The sequence below is a fragment of the Phacochoerus africanus genome, chromosome X (genome assembly GCF_016906955.1).
Source record: "Phacochoerus africanus isolate WHEZ1 chromosome X, ROS_Pafr_v1, whole genome shotgun sequence".
Lineage (NCBI taxonomy): Eukaryota > Metazoa > Chordata > Mammalia > Artiodactyla > Suidae > Phacochoerus > Phacochoerus africanus.
The window spans coordinates 52,115,739-52,136,312 of record NC_062560.1 but is presented as its reverse complement, the minus strand read 5'-3'; the positions used below and the strand labels follow the sequence as shown (position 1 = coordinate 52,136,312).

Sequence of the window (20,574 nt, the reverse complement as noted above, 5' to 3'; positions counted from 1 at the left end):
TATAGCACTACCATATTATCCAGCAATCCCATTTCTGGGCATATATCTGTAGAAACCGTAATTCAAAAAGATATTCACTGCAGCACTATTTACAATATACAAGACCAGAATCCACCTAAATGTCTATCATCAGAGGAATGGATAAAGAAGATATGATATATATCTTTGATATGATATATATATTCAAATATATATATTTGAATTCTCTGAAGCCTTAAAAAGTGAAATACTGTCATTTGTAACAACATAGTTGGATCTAGAGATTATCATGAAAAGTGAAGTAAGCCACACAGTGGAAGATACATATGATATCACTTATATGTGGAATCTAATAGAAATGGTAAAAAAGAACTTCTTTTAAAAACAGTAAGTAACTCACAGGTTTCAAAACTAATCTTATGATTACCATAGGTGAAAATGTTAGGGGAGGGATGAATTGAGAGGGTAGGTATAATATATAGACACCTCTGTATAAAACAGATGATTAAGGAGGACATACTGTATAGCACAGGAAAATCTACTCAATAGTTTGTAATAACCTATATGGAAACAAAGAATATATATGTTTTTATATACAACTGATTCAGTTTGCTGTACATCTGAAAATAATACAATATTATAAATCAACTATATTCCAATAAAATTGAATTTAAAAAATAATGTTATGTATTGTTCAAAAGAATTTTAAATAGTATTAAAAATAATCTATCTAATGAAAGAATAATGAGAAATAAAAATAAACAAAAGTCTTCTAAATCCACTAAGTGGAGAAACAATAGAAAGTAGTTGGATCATATGTCAAAAAGATGATAGTAACCATTTAAATAATTATCATTAAATGTAATATACTTCTTTTATGTATCAGACAGCATGCTTAGTCATTAACATAGGTGATCTATTTTAATGCTACAAATTCTATTTTGTTTGTTAGAGATGCTAACATATTTGAGCTGAACAACCACTAAGAGATTGCTTGGAACATCTGTCTCTAGAGACAATAACTAGTTGTTCTCCAAGGATTTGGGTAAATTTTTGAAATCCATTTACTTTTCATAATTCTTACTATGGTTGGACTCTAAGCTCAGATCAATTGATAAATGAATGATAAATCTAACATGATTAACATGTGAATCACCAGACTCAGAGTTTGACTTGTTAATGGTACTACTTATTCTCTGTACAAGTGTAAGTCTATGGAGATCCCAGTTCAGGTATACTAAATTTTAATTTTTTTAAAGAAAATTCAGTCTAAAACAGAAGCACTATAAACCAACAGGAAAACATCCTAACAGGTCAGGAAAACATCCTAAATTAGGCCACATTTAAAAATATATAAGAAAAATAATTTCTAGATATTTTCAAATTGTTCTTCATATAATACAGAGAGATTTCTTGCTTCCTATAATAAAATCATATTTTTCCATAAAGAATATAGCCCATACTACTTAGCTGACACACAATGTCGGTTGAGAGTATATGTGCAGTTTTATTGGACAGTGAAACAGCTGTATTGCCTTACAGTCAAAATAATTGGAAAACTTCACTCATAAACATAATCACAAAGCACAGCTCAGCAAAATTTAGAAATGCAAAATAATACATATGTTTCAGATCAGACCTGGGTAAACCTTTGATTGTTGTTTCTGTCAATCTTCTGACAGAAACAGCTAGTCAGTTCTGTCTAAGAAAGCAAAAGTGCTTTCAGGTGAATATATTTCTGACAACATATATCTTAAATCATTTTTAAAATCTTGTTATTTGACCATTAATCCTATATATGATTATATATTGCACATGTATGTATAATAAATTTCATATTTGTATTTATAAAATTTACATAACACTGTAAACCAGCTATAATGGAAAAACATTAAAGTCATTTTATAAAAAATTAAAATATCTATAATGACTATGAAAAATCACACCCAAAATTACTTAGTACAACTACTCTTATGTATTATTTGACATGTAAATATCTGCCAGACAATGAACGAATATGGTTAGGATGGCATCTCTTGACTAAATATGCTTTCCAATAAAGAGATTCTATTTCTAATTACCTTTCTCTGAGCCTGAATGAGATCTTGGTCTACTTTGGATATTAAATATGAGCCTCCATCATGCTCCATCCAGTAAAATTTCAAATGCTTTAAATGTACCTTTTCATTGAGCTTCAACCTGTGGAGGATTACAAACAAAATAATGTCAACAAATTACTTATATATGCTCACTGGTTCAATCCTAACAACTGAGCTTTAATAGAATTTTGTTTTCCCTAGAACTGTGTGCCAGAGACAACCTTTTGATTTGAGATTTGCATTTAAGAATTTTACTCAGGATACAAAAGATAAAACAGGTTTGAAATGGGTCAAGATTCAAAATGGAGTGACAATTCAGAAGGCTATAGTAACAATCAAGTTAAGAAATTATTATAACCTGAACTAGAGAATTGTAACCCTAGTGATAGAGATAAATAAAAAGATCTCAATCAATTAGGAGGTAGTCTTCATTGGACCTAGTGATTGCTTAGATAAAAGAGTAATAGAGTTGGGAAATCAGTCTATTGATTGGATTGATCATGGTCCCGTTACTGAAATTGGGAAAGAATAGAGATAGCAAATCAGGTTTCTGGGGCTTGGAAGAAGAATGAAATTAGTTTTAGACATATTGAGTTTCAGATACCTGAGATGCCCAGTATGCCAGTGAATATACAATCTTATAGCATAGGTGAGAAAATTAAGCTGGAAATTTGTGTATCCTCTATGTATTGGAGGTAATTTAGATGGAGGGTGTAAATGGAGTCATCCTGGAAAGTAGGTAGAGAGTGAAAAGGAAAGTGAGTTCAAACATTCTAGAGTACCAATATTTAAGGGATAAGCTGGAAAAGAGCCACCAAGAGAGATGAAAAGGGAAAGACATAGATATAGGAGTCATATCAGAAAAGCATAAATCACAAAAGCCAAGGGTACATATTGTTTCAAGAAGGATGGAGTAGTCAACCCATCAGTTACAAAGAGGTAATTAAGATAAGCATTGAAAAGTAGACATTAATTTTGGCTAAAAAAGAAAAAAAGGTCAGAGACATTGGAAAGAAAAAAAAATTGCGGAACCCAGTATGGAGTGGGTTGAGAAATGAGGGGCTAGTATGAGAATTTAGATGAATGAGTGTAAAAAACTCATATTTGGCAATAAGGGCAAAAAGGGATATAGGGAAGTAGCTGAAGGCATGTATTTGAGAAAAAAATTAGATCTTTTTAAGATGGGAGATACTTATGCATGTTTAATGATAAAGTGGGGACAAGGCATTATATATGTGTGTACATATATGTAGTGTAGGTGTGTACATATGTATATGAGAGAGGTTTGTATATATATGCATATGTATATGAGAGGTTTGTGTATATATACATAAATAGTTGAAGTCATAGGAAGGTAAGTAATGGAACTATGAAACTAAGATATGACAGAGTAACAGAATATGAGATCCATAGTATAGGCATAGGTCAAATTATTTATATACCAGAGCAATAAAACAAAAGACAGTTTTTCCACTCTAGTAGCAGAAAGAGAGGAATTCATGGCTGGGAACTTAGAAAAGTTTGATGGTAAGAAAGTGATGTTCCACACAAATTGCAATTTCTTGGTGAGGTAGAACATGGAATAATTTTCTGAGCATAAAAGGGACATGAGGAGATCTGCCGGAAATGGAGACACTTTAATATTGCTGCTATGGATAATATGCTAAAGAACTATCTAGAGAAATAGATATTTCCAAGCATTATCACTGATCTAGGTGAGTTTAGGAAATATGTTTGTGGGTGACAGATAGCAGATGAACCAGAAAGGCTCAATTTAAAGTGAACTAAATTTTTATACTCAAATTGCCAAATGAATTTTTAAAAATCCACTGTTTTCATCACAGTAAGATTTCCCTTTGAACAATATTTTTACACAGTAAAATATTTTTACAAACTATCTTTCTGATTTGTAAACCATAATATCCATATTATGCAAAATCTCTCTCATAAAAGCTCAAATAATTCTTTGGTTGTTGACAGTAAGTTTACCTCTATGTCTCTAATATACATACAAAATGAAAATGAAGGTCTGGGCAGGAGAAAGAGGAAATAATGGCAAGAGGTAAACATACTTTTTGATCCCAGGTCCTGCCATAACCCTCAATATAGGAGCCAGGTCTTCAGCATAGTGACACATTGGGCCAGTGCACTGAAATAGTTCCTGGGCTCCCCTGGCCATGGGAAACTGACCCTTGTTGGGGACCACACCTGAAAAGTTAGACATATAAGTTAGGTGTCCAAAATAAGACATGATCCCTGAGTGCTTTTTTTTCCCAACATCATGTTTAATCAATTTTAAGCCTGAAGGCTAGAGGCTCAGTACAAGAAAACCTTTCTCTTGTTCCTGATCTTAGGAGAAACATTTTTACTTCTCACCAATAAGTATGATTGTAGCTGTGGGTATTTCATAAATAACATCTTTTTTAATATAAAAATACCTAATAGTGTTTACCAGGTGTCATATACTCTTCTAGAAGCTATACAAACATTAACTCATTTAATTCTCATAACAACTTTATGAAGTAGGTAGTCTTAGGTATATCTATTTTTTGATGAGATAACAGAGGCAGAGGAGAACTTGCCTAAATATTGTGCTAAGATTACATAACTACCAAGTGGCAGACTAGCTCCCCAGACTAGGTTATTAATCACTAAACCACTGATCCTCAGATTTTTGCTTCAGGGTCATTTTATGCTCCTCAGAATTATTCAAGACCCCAAATAACTTTTGTTTTTTCAAGTTAAATATATAATATTTAACATATTAGAAATTGAAATTAATGATATTAAAATGTGGATGTTTGTTTAAAAATGACAGTAAACCCACTGTATGTTACCACAATAACATATTTAACTAAAAATAATTATAGTTTCTAAAACAAAAATAGATTATATTTGTGAGAAGGTCTTTCTTTTATATATTTATATATCTGCTCACTGTTTTAATGGAAAAACAAATGGACTCATATCTGCTTCTGCATTCTGTGTTTCAAAATGTAATTTAATGTGAAATATATAAAATCAACCTCAAACATTGAGCTTGAAAAAGGCAGATATATTTTAAGAATATTTACAGATAATTCCTCATATTCTTTAATGATATATCAAATCAGTACAGATGCTGATTTCTGATAGGAGATAGAATATTTACAATGGTGAATCTAGAATTTTATCAATGAATTTTTCACACTGTTACACTACAATTAATTGGTATATTCCTGACTCTGAATCAATTTTTTTCCCATTCATGATTTTTTAACACTATGCATTGGCCACTTGAAAAATATTAGTTCACTAAAATATACACTATGCATTAAAATATTTACTACACATTTTCATAATTTCATTTATATCACCACTGATCTCTAAGAAAAAAATCTTAAGTACTGTGTGTTTATCAAGCTAATTATGGTAGATATTAAGTTTTTAAAAGTTTAATTTTTTTGGTATGAGACCATTTCAAAGTAGGAGACAGGCAAATGAATTTATTGTATATATGAGCTTTTAAATTACTTAGGAAATCATTTTATAATAATGAAAATGAAATGATGAAGAGTCATGATATTTTAAATAATAAATTCAGACTGAAATGAGTGGAGATGCAAATAGTAGCCTACTTATCTTGTTTTTCTTACTTATCCTTCTGGTGAAATTAATTTTTGGTGTCCACAAAGTGGTTGTTAAAACTAGAAAAGATTAAGAAATATCACATAGGATATCAGCATCAGAGTGTCATAAGTCATATTTTACTCTCCCTTTTTAAAACAACTAATTAGACATCCATAACCAAAAAAAGTACCTCTATACATTACACCATGGGATATAGTTTTATAGCCTCTTTGTGCATCCAACAATAAACAAAGAATACCTCAGTAATAACTGTGTCTCCAAGAGAATCAATGAACCTGGCCACACCCCATTTGTCATCATAAGGGGAAAAATATGGAGAGTGAAAACTTGGAGAATACCCACAGGACAGACAGAATTTGGACTACCCAGCCTGGCTAAGGGGAGATTCCAGCACATAATAAGTATAGGATAGATACGAATTTGGAGATAGAGGAGAGGGAAGAAATCACAAGGCAGTCCCTGTCCTAAACAACACTGCAAGGGATTGGGCTTTCAGTTGCAGCAGCAGTGACCTCTACAGTAGAGGAAGTGGAATGCACAAACCTTCCTTTTTTGGAGGTTAAAAGCAAAAGTGGTGAATGAAAGTCAGGATGTCCCAATCATGCAGGTTGTGTTGAAAAAAATTTTTCTGCAGTAGCATCAAGATTACTGAGGAAGAACCTCAATGACTAGGGGTGAGGGGATAGAGGGGAAAAAAAGAAAGAGGCAGATAAGTATATTAAAAGATATTGAAGAAGCATGGTTTCTAAAGGAATAGCTAAGATGACAGAGTAGGAAGACTTTGAACTCATCTCCTCCCATAGACACACCAAATTTACAACTATTTACAAAGAATTACTGATAAAAGCATCTGAACACTAACAAAAAATATCTTCTACAATTAAAAATATAAAGAGGAGTTCCCGTCGTGGCGCAGTGGTTAACGAATCCGACTAGGAACCATGAGGTTGCGGGTTTGGTCCCTGCCCTTGCTCAGTGGGTTAACGATCCGGCGTTGCCCTGAGCTGTGGTGTAGGTTGCAGACGCGGTTTGGATCCTGCGTTGCTGTGGCTCTGGCGTAGGCCAGTGGCCACAGCTCCGATTCGACCCCTAGCCTGGGAACCTCCATATGCCGTGGGAGTGGCCCAAAGAAATAGCAAAAAGACAAAAATAAATAAATAAATAAATAAAAAATAAAAAAATATAAAGAAACAATAAAGCAGATAGGAAGGGCAGAGAAATGGTATAGTCAAGACACATGCCCCTAGTTAGGCTACCCACAAAGCATCACAATTACAGGGTTCTCCCTAAGGAATAATGGGCTCCACACTGAGATTCCCATCTTGAGAGGGAAGGCAAGTACCCTATAACATTCTGCTTTGAAGGCCAGCTGGGCTTACTCTCAGAAGAACTAGATGTCTATAGGTAATAAAAAACTTCATTCTTAAAAATGTGCACATAAAAATCTAACAAACTCTGAATTCAATGAACAAGTGATGATTTGAAAAGAGCCTGTATCAGACTTAGAGCTGCCAAGGGCCATTTTGGAATATTCCCTCAAGCTTATTAGGACCAAGATCTAGTGCCACCAATCAACAAGACTGTAACAGTCCTGAGAGGACCTAGACTAAGCAGCTAGCCAGCCCCAACCATGAGATCAGCTTCCATAGGACATCTTGAACCTCAAATCACTCTGGGATCCAGACACACCCACTGGAAGGCCTAGGACATAGCCACAAACCAGTGGGTTAGCAGTAGCACTGGGGCAACCAGGGCCCACAGCCAGACACTTGGACCCAGCCCTGTCCACCAATGGGTCAACACAAGTTCCAAGAAGCCTAGGCTCCACACCCAGAGGCCCTGGGTGACACCCTACTCACCAAGGGAGGTACTCAGGAGGCACTAGCACCAGAATAACCTGGACCGATACCTACACAGCAGCAGGCCAACACCAGCTCTAGGACACCACAGAACTGACAACCAGCCATGTTAGGAACTGGGCTCATTGATCAGCTGACTGAAACCACTCCCAGGACATCTGTGGGACATGGCCCCACCTACCAGAAAGTTAATATGATTTCTAGGATGCCTTGCCAGTAATCCCAAGACATGGATCTGTCTGCTAATTGACCAGTCAAAGGACACAACCGGGATTTGCAGCCAGCCACCTCATGACTGCTTTATTCACCAATGGGCTGCTATTAGAATAGGATACCCCAACCATGCATCCAGCTATGCCAGGATCTGATCCAGCACACTAGCAGCCACAGCCCTTAGCAGGGCCTGGCAAGCAACTAGGCTAGAAGCCAGCTATGCCTACCAGAATGCACACGGAAGTCAACCTACTACAACTGAAGAGAACATGCAGCCAACATGGAGGGCCCTCATAGAGCACATGGCTCTGGTGACTAGTAGGGAGTGCACTTCTGGGCTCCATAGGACATCTCTTACATAGGGACACTTCTCCAAGATTGGAAATGTAAGCTATCTACCAAATACATAGAAAGAAAAACAGATAATTAGGCAAAACAAGACAACAAAGGAACATGCACCAAAGGAACAAAAAATATAAAACCTCGGGATGAGTAAATTAAGTGAAGTGGAGATAAGCAAACTACCCTAGTAAAGACTTCAAGGTAATGATGATAAAGATATTCAGAGCACATAAAAGAAAAATGCATAAACATAGTAAGAAATAGAAATTGCTAAAAAAACTTTACAAAACATAAAGATGAATCAAACAGATCTGAGGAATACAATACATGAATTTTAAAAAAATCACCAGAAGGAAACAACATTAGATCAAATTAAGCAGAGTAATAGAATGGTCAACTGGAACATAATGTAGTGAAAATCCCTCAAGCTGCACAGAAAAAATAATAAAAATTTAAAAACTTAGGACAGTTTAAGAGTCCTCTGAGGCAGCATCAGCATACCACATTCCCATTATAGGGATCCTAGAATAAAAGAAATGCAAAAGATAAGAGAAAATATTTGAAGATGTAAAAGTAGAAAACTTCCTTAGGGAAATAAAACTGACATCCAGTTCCAGGAAGCACAAATAGGTGCCAAAAAGATCAACCCAAAAAAGACCACAACAAGACAAACTGTAATTCAAATGGCAAAATATAAAGATAGAGAGGAAATATTAAAACTAAGCAAAGGAAAGCAACTAGTTACATACTATGGAAATCAAATAATATTATGAGATGACTTTTCAATAGAAACTTTGCAGGTCAGGAGGGAGTGGCACAGTATATTTAAAGTGATAATGAGAAAAATTTATAATTGCTTAACAAATTTAAGAGTATAGAAATTATTTCAAGTATCTTCTCTGACCACAATGTCATGAAACTAGAAATCAACCACAAGAAAAGAAATGAGAAAAAACTTACTACATGGAGACTAAACAACATGCTACCAAAAATCCAATGGGTCAATGAGGAAATCAAGAAGGAAATTAAAAAATACCTCAAGAAAAATGATAATGAAGAGGGGGAGGAGGCAAGATGGTAGAAGAGTAAGAGGACATTGCTCACCCTCTCCCACAAACACATCAAAAAACACATCTACGTGTAAAACCACTCATGCAGGACATCAACTGAATGCTGGCAGAAGAACTTAAACCTCCAAAAAGGGCAAGAAACTCTCAACATAACTGGGTAGAACAAAAGAAAAAACAGAGAGAGAGAGAGAGAAAAGGAATAAGGACGGGACAAGCATTCCCAAGAGGGAGCTGTGAAGGAGAAAGGCAACCCACACCCTGGGAAGCCACCTAATCCACAGAAAAATCAACCCAGTTGGAGGGATCTCCAAGACACCAAAGAAAGTGCAGCAGCATGTCTGAGAACCAAAAAGCAGAGTGAGAGAAGCACAGATCATCTGAACCACTGGCACAGATACCACAGTCTGAGAAGCTTGGGTGGGGGTTGGGTGCTGAGACATAGACTCCAGAGGTCAGTCCCTGGGAGTGGGCTGGGGTTGGTGATGTGGAGACAGCCTAAGGTGCTAGGGAGCAGTGCACCGTGGGTGGGGAAGCAGTACACTAAGGGCTGGGGAGTGGAAAGCTGCAGCAAAGGGAACCCAGGAGAAGGTCCGGACCAACAGGAGAGATAAGGTGCCATTGCTGGGGAGGGGAGAGGAGAAAGGGTGGGCCACCACCACAGAAAACTTCTTGTGCCCCAGCATGCCTGTACTTTCCCTCCCATCAGAGAGGGTGGAGCATCCCTGGTGCAGCACCCCACCCTGCAGGAAGCCAAGAAGCCCCATTCTGGGCCTGGCCCTGACCCACAAGAAGCCACGTGCTGCTCTGCATTGCTCCGGGCCACCTTGCCCCACCCTGTGTGAAGCTGCACACTGCTTTGCAGTGCTCTGGGCCCCGCCCTGACACAGGAGCAGCCGTGTGCCCACTCCACATCACTCAGGGCCACCTCGCCCTTCCCTGCAGGAAGCCCACAGAAAGCCACACACTGCTTTGCAGTGCTCTGGGCCCCACCATGACCCAGAGGATGCCACACATCACATAGTAGCACTCTGGGCCTGCCCCTACCTGCAAGAAGCCACGTGCTACTTTGCAGCACTCTGGGCCTAGCCCCAACACACAGGAAGCTGTGTGCTGATCTGCATCGCTCCAGGCCACCTCACCCTGTGCCACAGAAGCTGAGTGCCACTCCACTGTGCTCTGGCCAGTCCACAGTGCTCTGGCTACCCCACCCCACAGGAAGCCATGCTACCCACCTTAGACTGTGCCTCTCAGGTGCAGCCCCTCATGACCAGAAGTTGCTTGCTAGCCTACCATACACCTGGTGTCTCCAGCAGTGAGAAGACACTTGCTAGCCCATGGTGGGCTGGACATGCAGGTGGTGGGAGCAAACCACCACAATTATCCCAGACTCCAGAAGTGGGTGTGGCCTACGACAGCGAGGAATATCTGAACCAAAAATCACTTGCAGGCCCAACCACTTCAGAGGGCACCACAGAGAAGGACACTACAAGAGAACACAATCTGATGTTGCTCTCACTCCCCCAGGAGCACACCCATACTGCTGTTGGCACTGCCAAATGATCTGAGAGGGACCCAGATGCTTGATCACTGTCCCATCCTAGGAATCTACAACTAAGAGCACCTTGTTCAGCACATCCTGTGGAGGCTAAGCAGGACCAGGTGCTTCTTGCATGATTTACAGGTGGTGGGGCAAACCACAGCAGTTATCTCTGGCTCCAGAGGTGGCAGTGGTCCAACACCACTAGGGGTCAATGAATAGGCATCACTTGCAGCGCAATTCACCTCAAGGGCATCACAGAGGAAGGCATCGTGACTGACCTAATCAACTATTGGTGCACGTCCACCCTTGGGAATACACCTGCCCTACTGCTGCCACTGCTGAATGTTCAGGGAAATGCCCATATGCCAGATCTCTGTCATGTCCCAGGATTCTACAGCTAGGAACAGCCTGTGCAGCACCTCAATTGTGGGCTAAATAATACAGATAACCTCATACATGGTCTACAGGTGGTGAAGGCACACCACCACATTTATCACATAAGCTAGAGACAGTCATGGCCCACTCCCACTAGGGGTCCCTAAACAGGCACCACATGTGGTTCCAATCACCTCAAAGAGGGCATTGAAATGAAACACAAGCTGTTGTTACTCTCACCCCCCGGTAACTCATGCACACTGCTGCAGCTACAGCCAAATTATCTGATAACCTTGCCAATCCTTCTAGAGCTCATTATCACTGCCCAGGGTACTGAAAATAGGAGTAACCTCTGTCACATTCCTGCAGGTCTCTGCTTCTGTTGAGAGCCCAATGACCAGGCAATGAATGCTGGCTATACTCATTACCCCCTTCTCACTGAAAACACCCTGGGCATCCTGGGGATAACAGCCTGCTCACACCAAAGTAAGAGACAGCAAAGATTCAAACTCCCACACCAAAAAAAAGTGACCCACCCAAAAAAATACAAAAAGGTATTCTTGCATAGTAATAGCCTTACAAGTACACAGTTTGGTTTCCCCAAATTCACAGAAATAAAACAACAACAACAACAACAACAAGAGAAAAATGAATATGGTCAAAAACCAGTCCCAGTTAAAACAACAGGAGAACTCACCTAAAACAGGCAACAATGAAACAGACTTCTGCAGTCTGACAGACTTTGAGTTCAAAAGAAAGATAGTGAAAATACTGAAGGAGTTAAGAGAGGACATGAACAGAAACACATATTCCCTCAGAAAGGAATTAGGAAATATAAGGAGGAGCCAGGAAAAACTAGAAAATTCATTTGCACAGATACAAACTGAACTAAGGGACTAAAGGCAAGAATGAATAATGCAGAGGAATGAATTAGTGACGTGGAAGATAGAATAATGGAAATCACCCAAACAGGACAGCAGACAGAAAACCAAATGAAACAACATAAAAGCTACATAAGACACCTATGGGATAATATAAAGCAGGCCAATTTATGCATAATAGGAATTCCAGAAGGAAAAGAAAGAGAAAAGGGTGTTGAAAATATATTTGAAGAAATTCTGCCTGAAAACTTTCCAAATCTAAAGGATACTGATATCAAGATGCAGGAAGCACAGATGGCCCCAAACAAGCTGAACCCAAATACACCCACACCAAGACATATTATAATAAAAATGGCAAAGTTAATGATAAAGAGAAGATTCTAAAGGCAGCAAGACAAAGGCAAAGTGTCAATTATAAGGGAACCCCCATAAGGCTACCAGCTGATTTCTCTACAGAAACTCTACAGGCCAGGAGGGAATGGTAAGAGATATTTAAAGAGCTGAAAGGAAGAAATCCGCAACCTAGAATACTCTATTCAGCAAGAATATCATATAAAATAGAAGGGGAAAAAAAGAAAAGTTCTCCTACAAGCAAAAGTTAAAAGAATACAGCAATACGAAACCCATTCTAAAAGGAATAGTGAAAGCACTTTTCTAAATTAAAAAAAAAAGCAGAAAACCTATGATGGATGAAACAACTGTTAGAGAGGAGTCACTTAAATAAGCCAACATACAGATCTAATCATTCAGATGTTTAAAATAAAAAAAAAGGATATAAAAATCATACAATGTTGGAAAGGGAAGTAAGGAAATAAATAGATACTTTTTTTTCTTTTTCTTTTTAATTTTATTATTATAACGAAGTGTTTAAGCCTACATGACTATCAGGCTAAAGAACACAGTTATAGGAAGGGGGTAACATACATAAAAAGACAAGGAAAGCACAAATCAAAACCAAACATTACATTCACAAAAAATGAAAAGTACTCAATGGTAAATCATAGAATCAACTGGAAAATAAGGTTTAAAGTGTCAATAAATAAACATCTATCAATTATCACCTTAAATGTAAATGGACTGAATGATCCAATCAAAAGACACAGAGTGGCAGATTGGATTAAAAAGCAAAATCTTCAACCTGCTGCCTACAAGAAACTCACCTTAGGACAAAGGACACATATAGATTCAAAGTGAGGGGATAGGAAAAGATATTTCATGCCAATGGAAAAGACAGGAAAGTAGGAGTTGCAATACTCACATGAGACAAAATAGACCTTAAAACAAAAGACATAAAGAAAGTCAAAGAAGGACACTATTTCATGGATGAGGATCCATTCAAAAAGAGGACATTACAATTGTCAACATATAGGAGCACCTAGATACCTCTGACAAATATTAACAGACATAAAAGGAGAAATTCATGGGAATACAATCATAGTAGGAGTTTTTAACACCCTACTCACATCAATGGACATATCCTCTAGTCAGAAAATCAATAAAGCAACAGAGATCCTCAAGGAAACAATAGAAAATTAAACTTAGTTGACTTTTTCAGGACATTATATCCAAAAAAATCAGAATATACCTTCTTCCCAAGTGCCCATGGAACAGTCTCAAGAATTGATCACATCCTGGGGGCACAAAGCTAACCTCAACAAATTTAAGAGTATAGAAATTATTTCAAGAAACTTCTCTGGCATCAATGGCATGAAACTAGAAATAAACCACAGGGAAAGTAATGAGAAAAAAAAACCTACTACAAGGACACTAAACAACATGCTACTAAAAAACCAATGGGTAAATGAGGAAATCAAGAAGGAAATTAAAAAATACATCGACAAACGATAATGAAGACAAAACCACACAGAATCTATGGGATGCTGCAAAAGCAGTGCTCAGAGGTAAATTCATAGCACTACAGGCCTTCCTCAAAAAAGAAGAAAGATCTCAAATTGGCAACTTAGCACAATGCCTAAATGAATTATAAAAAGAACAAACAAAACCTAAAGTCAGCAGAAGGAAGGAAATCATAAAGAAAAAAGAGGAAATCAATAAAATAGAGATTAAAAAACAAGACAAATAACAATAAAGCCAAGAGCTGCTTCTTTGAAAAGGGAAACAAAATTTACAAAACTCTGGCTAGAGTCACCAAGAATAGGAGAGAAAAAACCCCAATAAACAAAAAAAGAAACGAAAAAGCAGAAATAACAATGGACACTGCACAAACACACACACACACACACACACACACAAAATGATGAGAGAATACTATGAACATTTATTTGCCAACGTATTTGAAAATCTAGAAGAAGTGGACAACTTTATAGAGTCATACAGCCTGCCAAAACTTAATCAGGAGGAAATAGATCAACTGAACAGACTGATCACTAGAAATGAAATTGAATATGTCATAAAAACACTCCCTACCAAGAAAAAGTCAAGGACCAGATGGCTTCATAGGCGATTTCTACCAAACATACATGGAGGAAATGGTGCCAATACTCCTTAAACTTTTTCAAAAGGTTGAAGAAGGAACACTCCCAAAGACATTCTATGATGCTACCATCACCCAAATTCCAAAACCAGACAGAGATACCACCAAAAAAGCAAACTATCAACCAATACCTTTGATGAATTTAGACGTGAAAATTCTCAACAAAATTTAGCCATACAAATCCAACAACATATCAAAAAGATCACACACCACAACCAGGTGGGAGTCATCCCAGGTTTGCAAGGATGGTTCAACAAATGCAAATAAATCAACATCATACACGACATTAACAATGGAAAACTCGAAAAGCATATGATCATCTCAGTAGATACAGAAAAAGCATTTGACAAAGTCAAATATACATTCATGATGAAAACTCTCACCAAAGTGGGTATAGAGGGAACATTTCTTAACATAATCAAAGACATTTAAGACAAACCAACAGCAAATATAATACTCATTGGAGAAAAGATGAAAGCCTTCTCACTCAAGTCTGGAACAAGGCAACACTCTCACCACTGCTATTCGACATAGTATTGGAAGTCCTAGCCACAGCAATCAGAAAAACAAAAGAAATAAAAGGCAAAAAAAAATAGGAAGAGAAGAGGTAAAACTGTCACTGTATGCTGATAACATGATAGTATGCACAAAAAACCCCAAAGACTCAGCCCAAAAATTGCTTGAACTGATTAACAAATTCAGCAAAGTAGCACGATATGATTAACATTCAAAAATCAGTTGCATTTCTTATACTAACAATGAAACCTTAGAAAAGGAATACAAAAACACAATACCTTTTAAAATTGCACCCCATCCACTCTCTTGCCATGTTGGGCTGAGTGAGTTCTTTTCAGGTATGTGTCCTGCATCCCTTCCTTGCTGTCTCAGAAGAAGAGCAGAACATGGATCCTCCTCTTTTCTGAGTAACCTGTCTGCAGAACATCCCCTCTCTCCTGCTCTCTATTCCATGCTTCCTGAGAGGACCCTATATAAGGACTGTAGCATGTTAAGTATTGGAATGGATTAGATTGGAGGGTGCCTCAAATTCTCCTCTCCTCTGACTTCAGAAAAGGATGAGAATAATTTGCCAACTCTCAGGACTCAGTCAAAAAACACTATGCAGGGAGATGGAGCATCATTCAATAGGAGAATGGATATATGAAATGTCATATTCACAAGTAGAAGCTACTGATTTGCACAGATAAATATCACAGGTATTATATCGCATGAAAGTAGCCAGACAGAAAGGAGTACATATTGCATAATTCCATTTATATGAAGTTTGAGAAAAGGCAAAACTCATTTGTAAGGAGAAAAGACAGAATAGTGGATATCTCTGGGGAAGGATTAACTTGGAAAAGTCATGAGGATGCTGGAAATGTTTTCTTATCTTAAAGTGCATGGTGGTTACATTAGTGTGTGTGTGTGTAAAACATATGTAAAATTTCACCAATCTATAGACACTTAGGATTAGTGCAGATTTTGTACATTATTGAATATATTTTATGCCTAAATGAAAAGGTTAAGGAAAAACTATGGAAGTATGAACTGATGATGTTGTTTTTTTCTTGATAAATCTCTAGAATCATCAAAATCTAAAAGTTATCTTGGCAGGGATAAAGATGGCAGAATAGAAGGTCTGGAGCTCAACATCTCTCTAAAAACAACAAAATTCACAACTAAAGGCTGAGCAAACTTCACCCAAATGGAACAAAAACCTTAAAAAAGATATCCTACTCCAGAAGAAAAAGAAGAGGGCACATCAAGAGGCAGGAGGGGCGATTTCACAATATAAAAAAGTGAATCAGCTGACAAGGGATTCATCTCCAAAATGTATAAACACCTTCTGCAGCTCCATACCAAAAAAAACCAAACAACCCACATCCAAAAATGGGCAGAAGATCTAAACAGACAGTTCTCCAAAGAAGACATACAGATGGCCAAAAAACACATGAAAATATATTCAACATCACTCATTATTAGAGAAATTCAAATCAAAACCACAATGAAAGACAAAGACAAATACCATATGATATCACTTATAACTGGAATCTAATATCCAGCACAAATGAACATCTCCTTAGAAAAGAAAATCATGGACTTGGAGAAGAGACTTGTGGCTGCCTGATGGGAGGGGGAGGGAGTGGGAGGGATCAGGAGCTTGGGCTTATCAGACACAACTTAGAATAGATTTCCAAGGAGATCCTGCTGAATAGCATTGAGAACTTTGTCTAGATATTCATGTTGCAACAGAAGAAAGGGTGGGGGAAAAATGTAATTGTAATGTATACATGTAAGGATAACCTGACCCCCTTGCTGTACAGTGGGAAAATAAAAAAAATAAAAATAAAAATAAAAATCATTTCACCATATGTATATTAATGATCTGAATAAACTCTAGCCTTGAATAGTTAAAAAAAAAAAAAACACAATGAGGTACCACCTTACACCAGCCAGAATGGCCATCAGCAAAAAGTCTACAAACAATAAGTGCTGGAAAGGGTGTGGAGAAAAAGGAACCTTAGTATACTGTTGGTGGGATTGTAAATCGGTGCAAAATCTGTGGAAAACAGTATGGAGATGCCTCAGAAAACAAAAAATAGAACTACCATTTGATACAGCAATCCCACTCCTGAGCATCTATCCCAGGAAACCACAACTCGCAAAGACAAATGCACTCCAATGTTCATTGCAGCACTCTTTTCAATAGCCAAGACATGGAGACAACCTAAATGTCCATCAACAAAGGAGTGGATCAAGAAGAGGTGGTAAATATACACAATGGAATATTACTCAGCCGTTAAAAGGAATGAAATACCAGCATTTTTAGCAACATGTATGGACCTAGAAATTATCATGCTAAGTGAGGTCAGCCATACAATGAGACGCCAACATCAAATGCTTTCATTGACATGTGGAATCTGAAAAATGGACAGACTGAATTTCTTTGTAGAATAGATGCTGACTCACAGACATTGAAGAGACAGTTTGGGGAGACATTTTGGGGGGGTGGGATGATGTGCTTGGTTATGGGATGGAAATCCTGTGAAATTGGATTGTTATGATCATTATACAATGACAGATCTGATAAAAAATAAAATAAAATAAAATTGCACCCCAAAATATCAAATACCTGGGAATACACCTGACCACGAGGGAAAAGACATATATGCAGCAAAATATAAAAATTAATCAAGGAAATTAATGAAGGTGTAAAGAAATGGAAAGATATTCCATGCTCCTGGATTGGCAAAATTAATATTGTAAAAATGGCCATACTACCCAAAGCAAGCTACAGATTCAATGCAATCCCTATCAAATTACCTATGAGATTTTTCTCAGAACAAGTACAAAAAATCCAAAAATTTATATGCAACCACAAAAGACCCAGAATTGCCAAAGCAATCCTGAGAAATAAAAACCAAGCAGAAGGCATAACTCTCCCAGACATCAGGCAATAGTACAAAGCTGTAGTCATCGAGACAATTTTGTGCTGGTATCAAAACAGACAGACAGACCAATGGAATAGAATAGAGATTGGAGCAATAAACCCAGACACCTATGGACAAGTAATCTTTGACAAAGGAGGCCAGAACATATAATGGGAAAAAGAGAGTCTTTTCAGCTAGCATTGCTGGGGAAACCTGGACAGCCACATGTAAATCAATGAAACTAAAACACACTCTCATGCCATGCACAAAAATAAATTCAAAATGGCTTAAAGACGTAAATGTAAGACAAGACACTGTCAAACTCCTTGAAGAGAATATAGGCAAAACATTCTCTGACATCAATCTTATGAATGTTTTCTCAGGTCAGTCTCCCAAAGCAACAGATATAAAAGCAAAAGTAAACCAATGTGACCTAATCAAATTGACAAGATTTTGCACAGCAAAGGAAATCAAAAAGAAAACGAAAAGACAATTTACAGAATGGACGAAAATAGTTTCAGATGATGCAACTGACAAGGGCTTAATCTCCAGAATATATAAGCAACTTATACAACTCAACAGCAAAAAAGCTAACAATCCAATGGAAAAATGGGCAAAAGACCTGAATATACATTTCTCCAAGGAAGATATTCTCATGGCCAAAAAGCACATGAAAAAATGCTCAACATCCCTGATTATTAGAGAAATGCAAATAAAAACTACCATGAGATACCAACTCACACCAGTCAGAATGGCCATCATTAATAAATCCACAAATAACAAATGCTGGAGTGGGTGTTTCTAGATGATCAGGACCTCTTCATAAGTTAGCCAATCAGAAAACACCAGTTAGATGAAAGTTCCCATTGATTCTTGTTTTTTTAGAGATAAAAGTTTTTAAGAGAGAAAAAATTTAATGTCTATATAATTAAATCTGTTAAAAATATTATGGGAAACATTTCAGTATGCAAGTCAAGTAACAAACATGTTGTCTGCAAGAGAAAGTATGAAGAAAGTAAACAAGAGTAATTTTGTCCAAGGGTTTTTTTTTTCAAAATGAGAAAGATAATAAAGGGCAAATTAATATGGATACAGAAAGTTGTTGAAAGTTTGTAGAAAAAGAGCCCTGAGAAAAAGGTTTTGTGGACCTTCAAGATTGATTAAGATCAGATTGAATTTAATTAAGGAAATGAAGTTTGTTATTTAAAGTAAGTTGGAAGCAACAAAAAGTATTAAAAAATAAATTAATTAAGTAAGTAAGTAAGTTGGAGTTTGTTTTTTACTCAGTTAAGAAAACAATGAATTCCTGGCATACGAGGTGGTTTTGATAACAGCTTTCAAGTTTCTTTTCCTTTCAAGTGATCAGAAGTGATCTGTTGTAACTCTCTGTATTTGTGCTTCAAATCTTCATTGTAACTTTGGTGAGGAGAATAAATATTGTTTCACAGTGATGCATAATTATTTTTGACCAAGTTTTAAAATCTTAATTTTTGACAAACTTCCTCAAATCAAATTCTGAATGGAGTTCTTGTTAACTTTGAGATACTTCAGTGGGTCTCTAATGCATCACAGAAAAAATATTTAAATAATTAAGATTATTCAATGTGATAAATTAAATAAGTAATATTGTCAAGTGAATGGTAACAAATGATCTTAGGCTATACCATATGGTGTCATTAATGTTCTAAAAACAACCTAATATTTCTAAAATGTGGATATGTTATGGTATAATGTTAATTAAAATTCTATTTTTATCTTCAAATGTTTATGTCATAGCAATGTAGTTAAGTTTCTTTGTCAATTGCATTATAATCAGGTCTTAAACCACGTATTTTTAAGTCTTTTGTCATTCACAGACAGCTATTTCTTCACTCTGATGTGTTTGCAAAAATGCTTCACCTTCAAGAAGATACATAGAAAGGACTTTTAACAAGCACTGGTTTCTATAACTTTGAGATCATACCACTGAGCTTGAGAAGGAATTATTCTAATGAAAACTCTGGTGGTTTCATAAAATTAACAAAAAAGGATTTGTTTAGTAGTATTGAGTTAACCAAAACATATGCTTATAATTTTTATGGGTTTGCTCTACTGTATTAATGTCTTTTAATCTGTGTTTACAGATATAAGGAGACCTTTCCCAATAACCTAGTTATGATTTATACAATTTGGTAAACAATATCTTTGTAAGTAGAACTGAACATTTATCTTTCTCCTTGCCTGATCTCTTCAGAAATTAAATTTTAAAAAAACCTCAGGTTTTCTGCAGCCTTATCATGTAAATAAGGGAGATCACCTCCTGGGAAGTACAGAAATCTCAATGTATTTTCAGGACCTTGAGAAGAGAACAATTCACTCAAATTTATAGACTCCACATGCAGAATCTAGTGCAAGTCTGCTGTGGCATTCCTGGCCTTAAAAGGCCCTTGAAAAGATCAGTCTGAGATTTCAGATGAAAAGTTTCAGCACCACTCTTCTCAATACTCTATAATAACCTATATGGGAAAAGAATATGAAAAAGAATGGATATGTGTAATTGAATATACATACGTATATATGAATCACTTTTCTGTACACTTGAAACTAACACAATATTGTAAATCAAATATACTCCAAATAAAATAAAAATTAATTGAAAAAATGAGGCTAAGAGAGGTTAAG

The 20,574-nt window shown here is 36.7% G+C and overlaps 1 protein-coding gene across 1 annotated transcript in view; it reads right to left on the bottom strand.

The window, feature by feature from the left end:
* FAAH2 (fatty acid amide hydrolase 2) overlaps nt 1–20,574 on the bottom strand; it is a 269,155-nt gene that overhangs the window by 55,241 nt on the left and 193,340 nt on the right. The window contains exons 6-7 of the mRNA XM_047764203.1: nt 4,151–4,286; nt 2,061–2,178 (exon numbers count right to left, since the gene is read on the bottom strand). Of these exons, the coding sequence (XP_047620159.1) occupies nt 2,061–2,178; nt 4,151–4,286 (254 nt within the window). The remainder of the gene's footprint in view (nt 1–2,060; nt 2,179–4,150; nt 4,287–20,574) is intronic.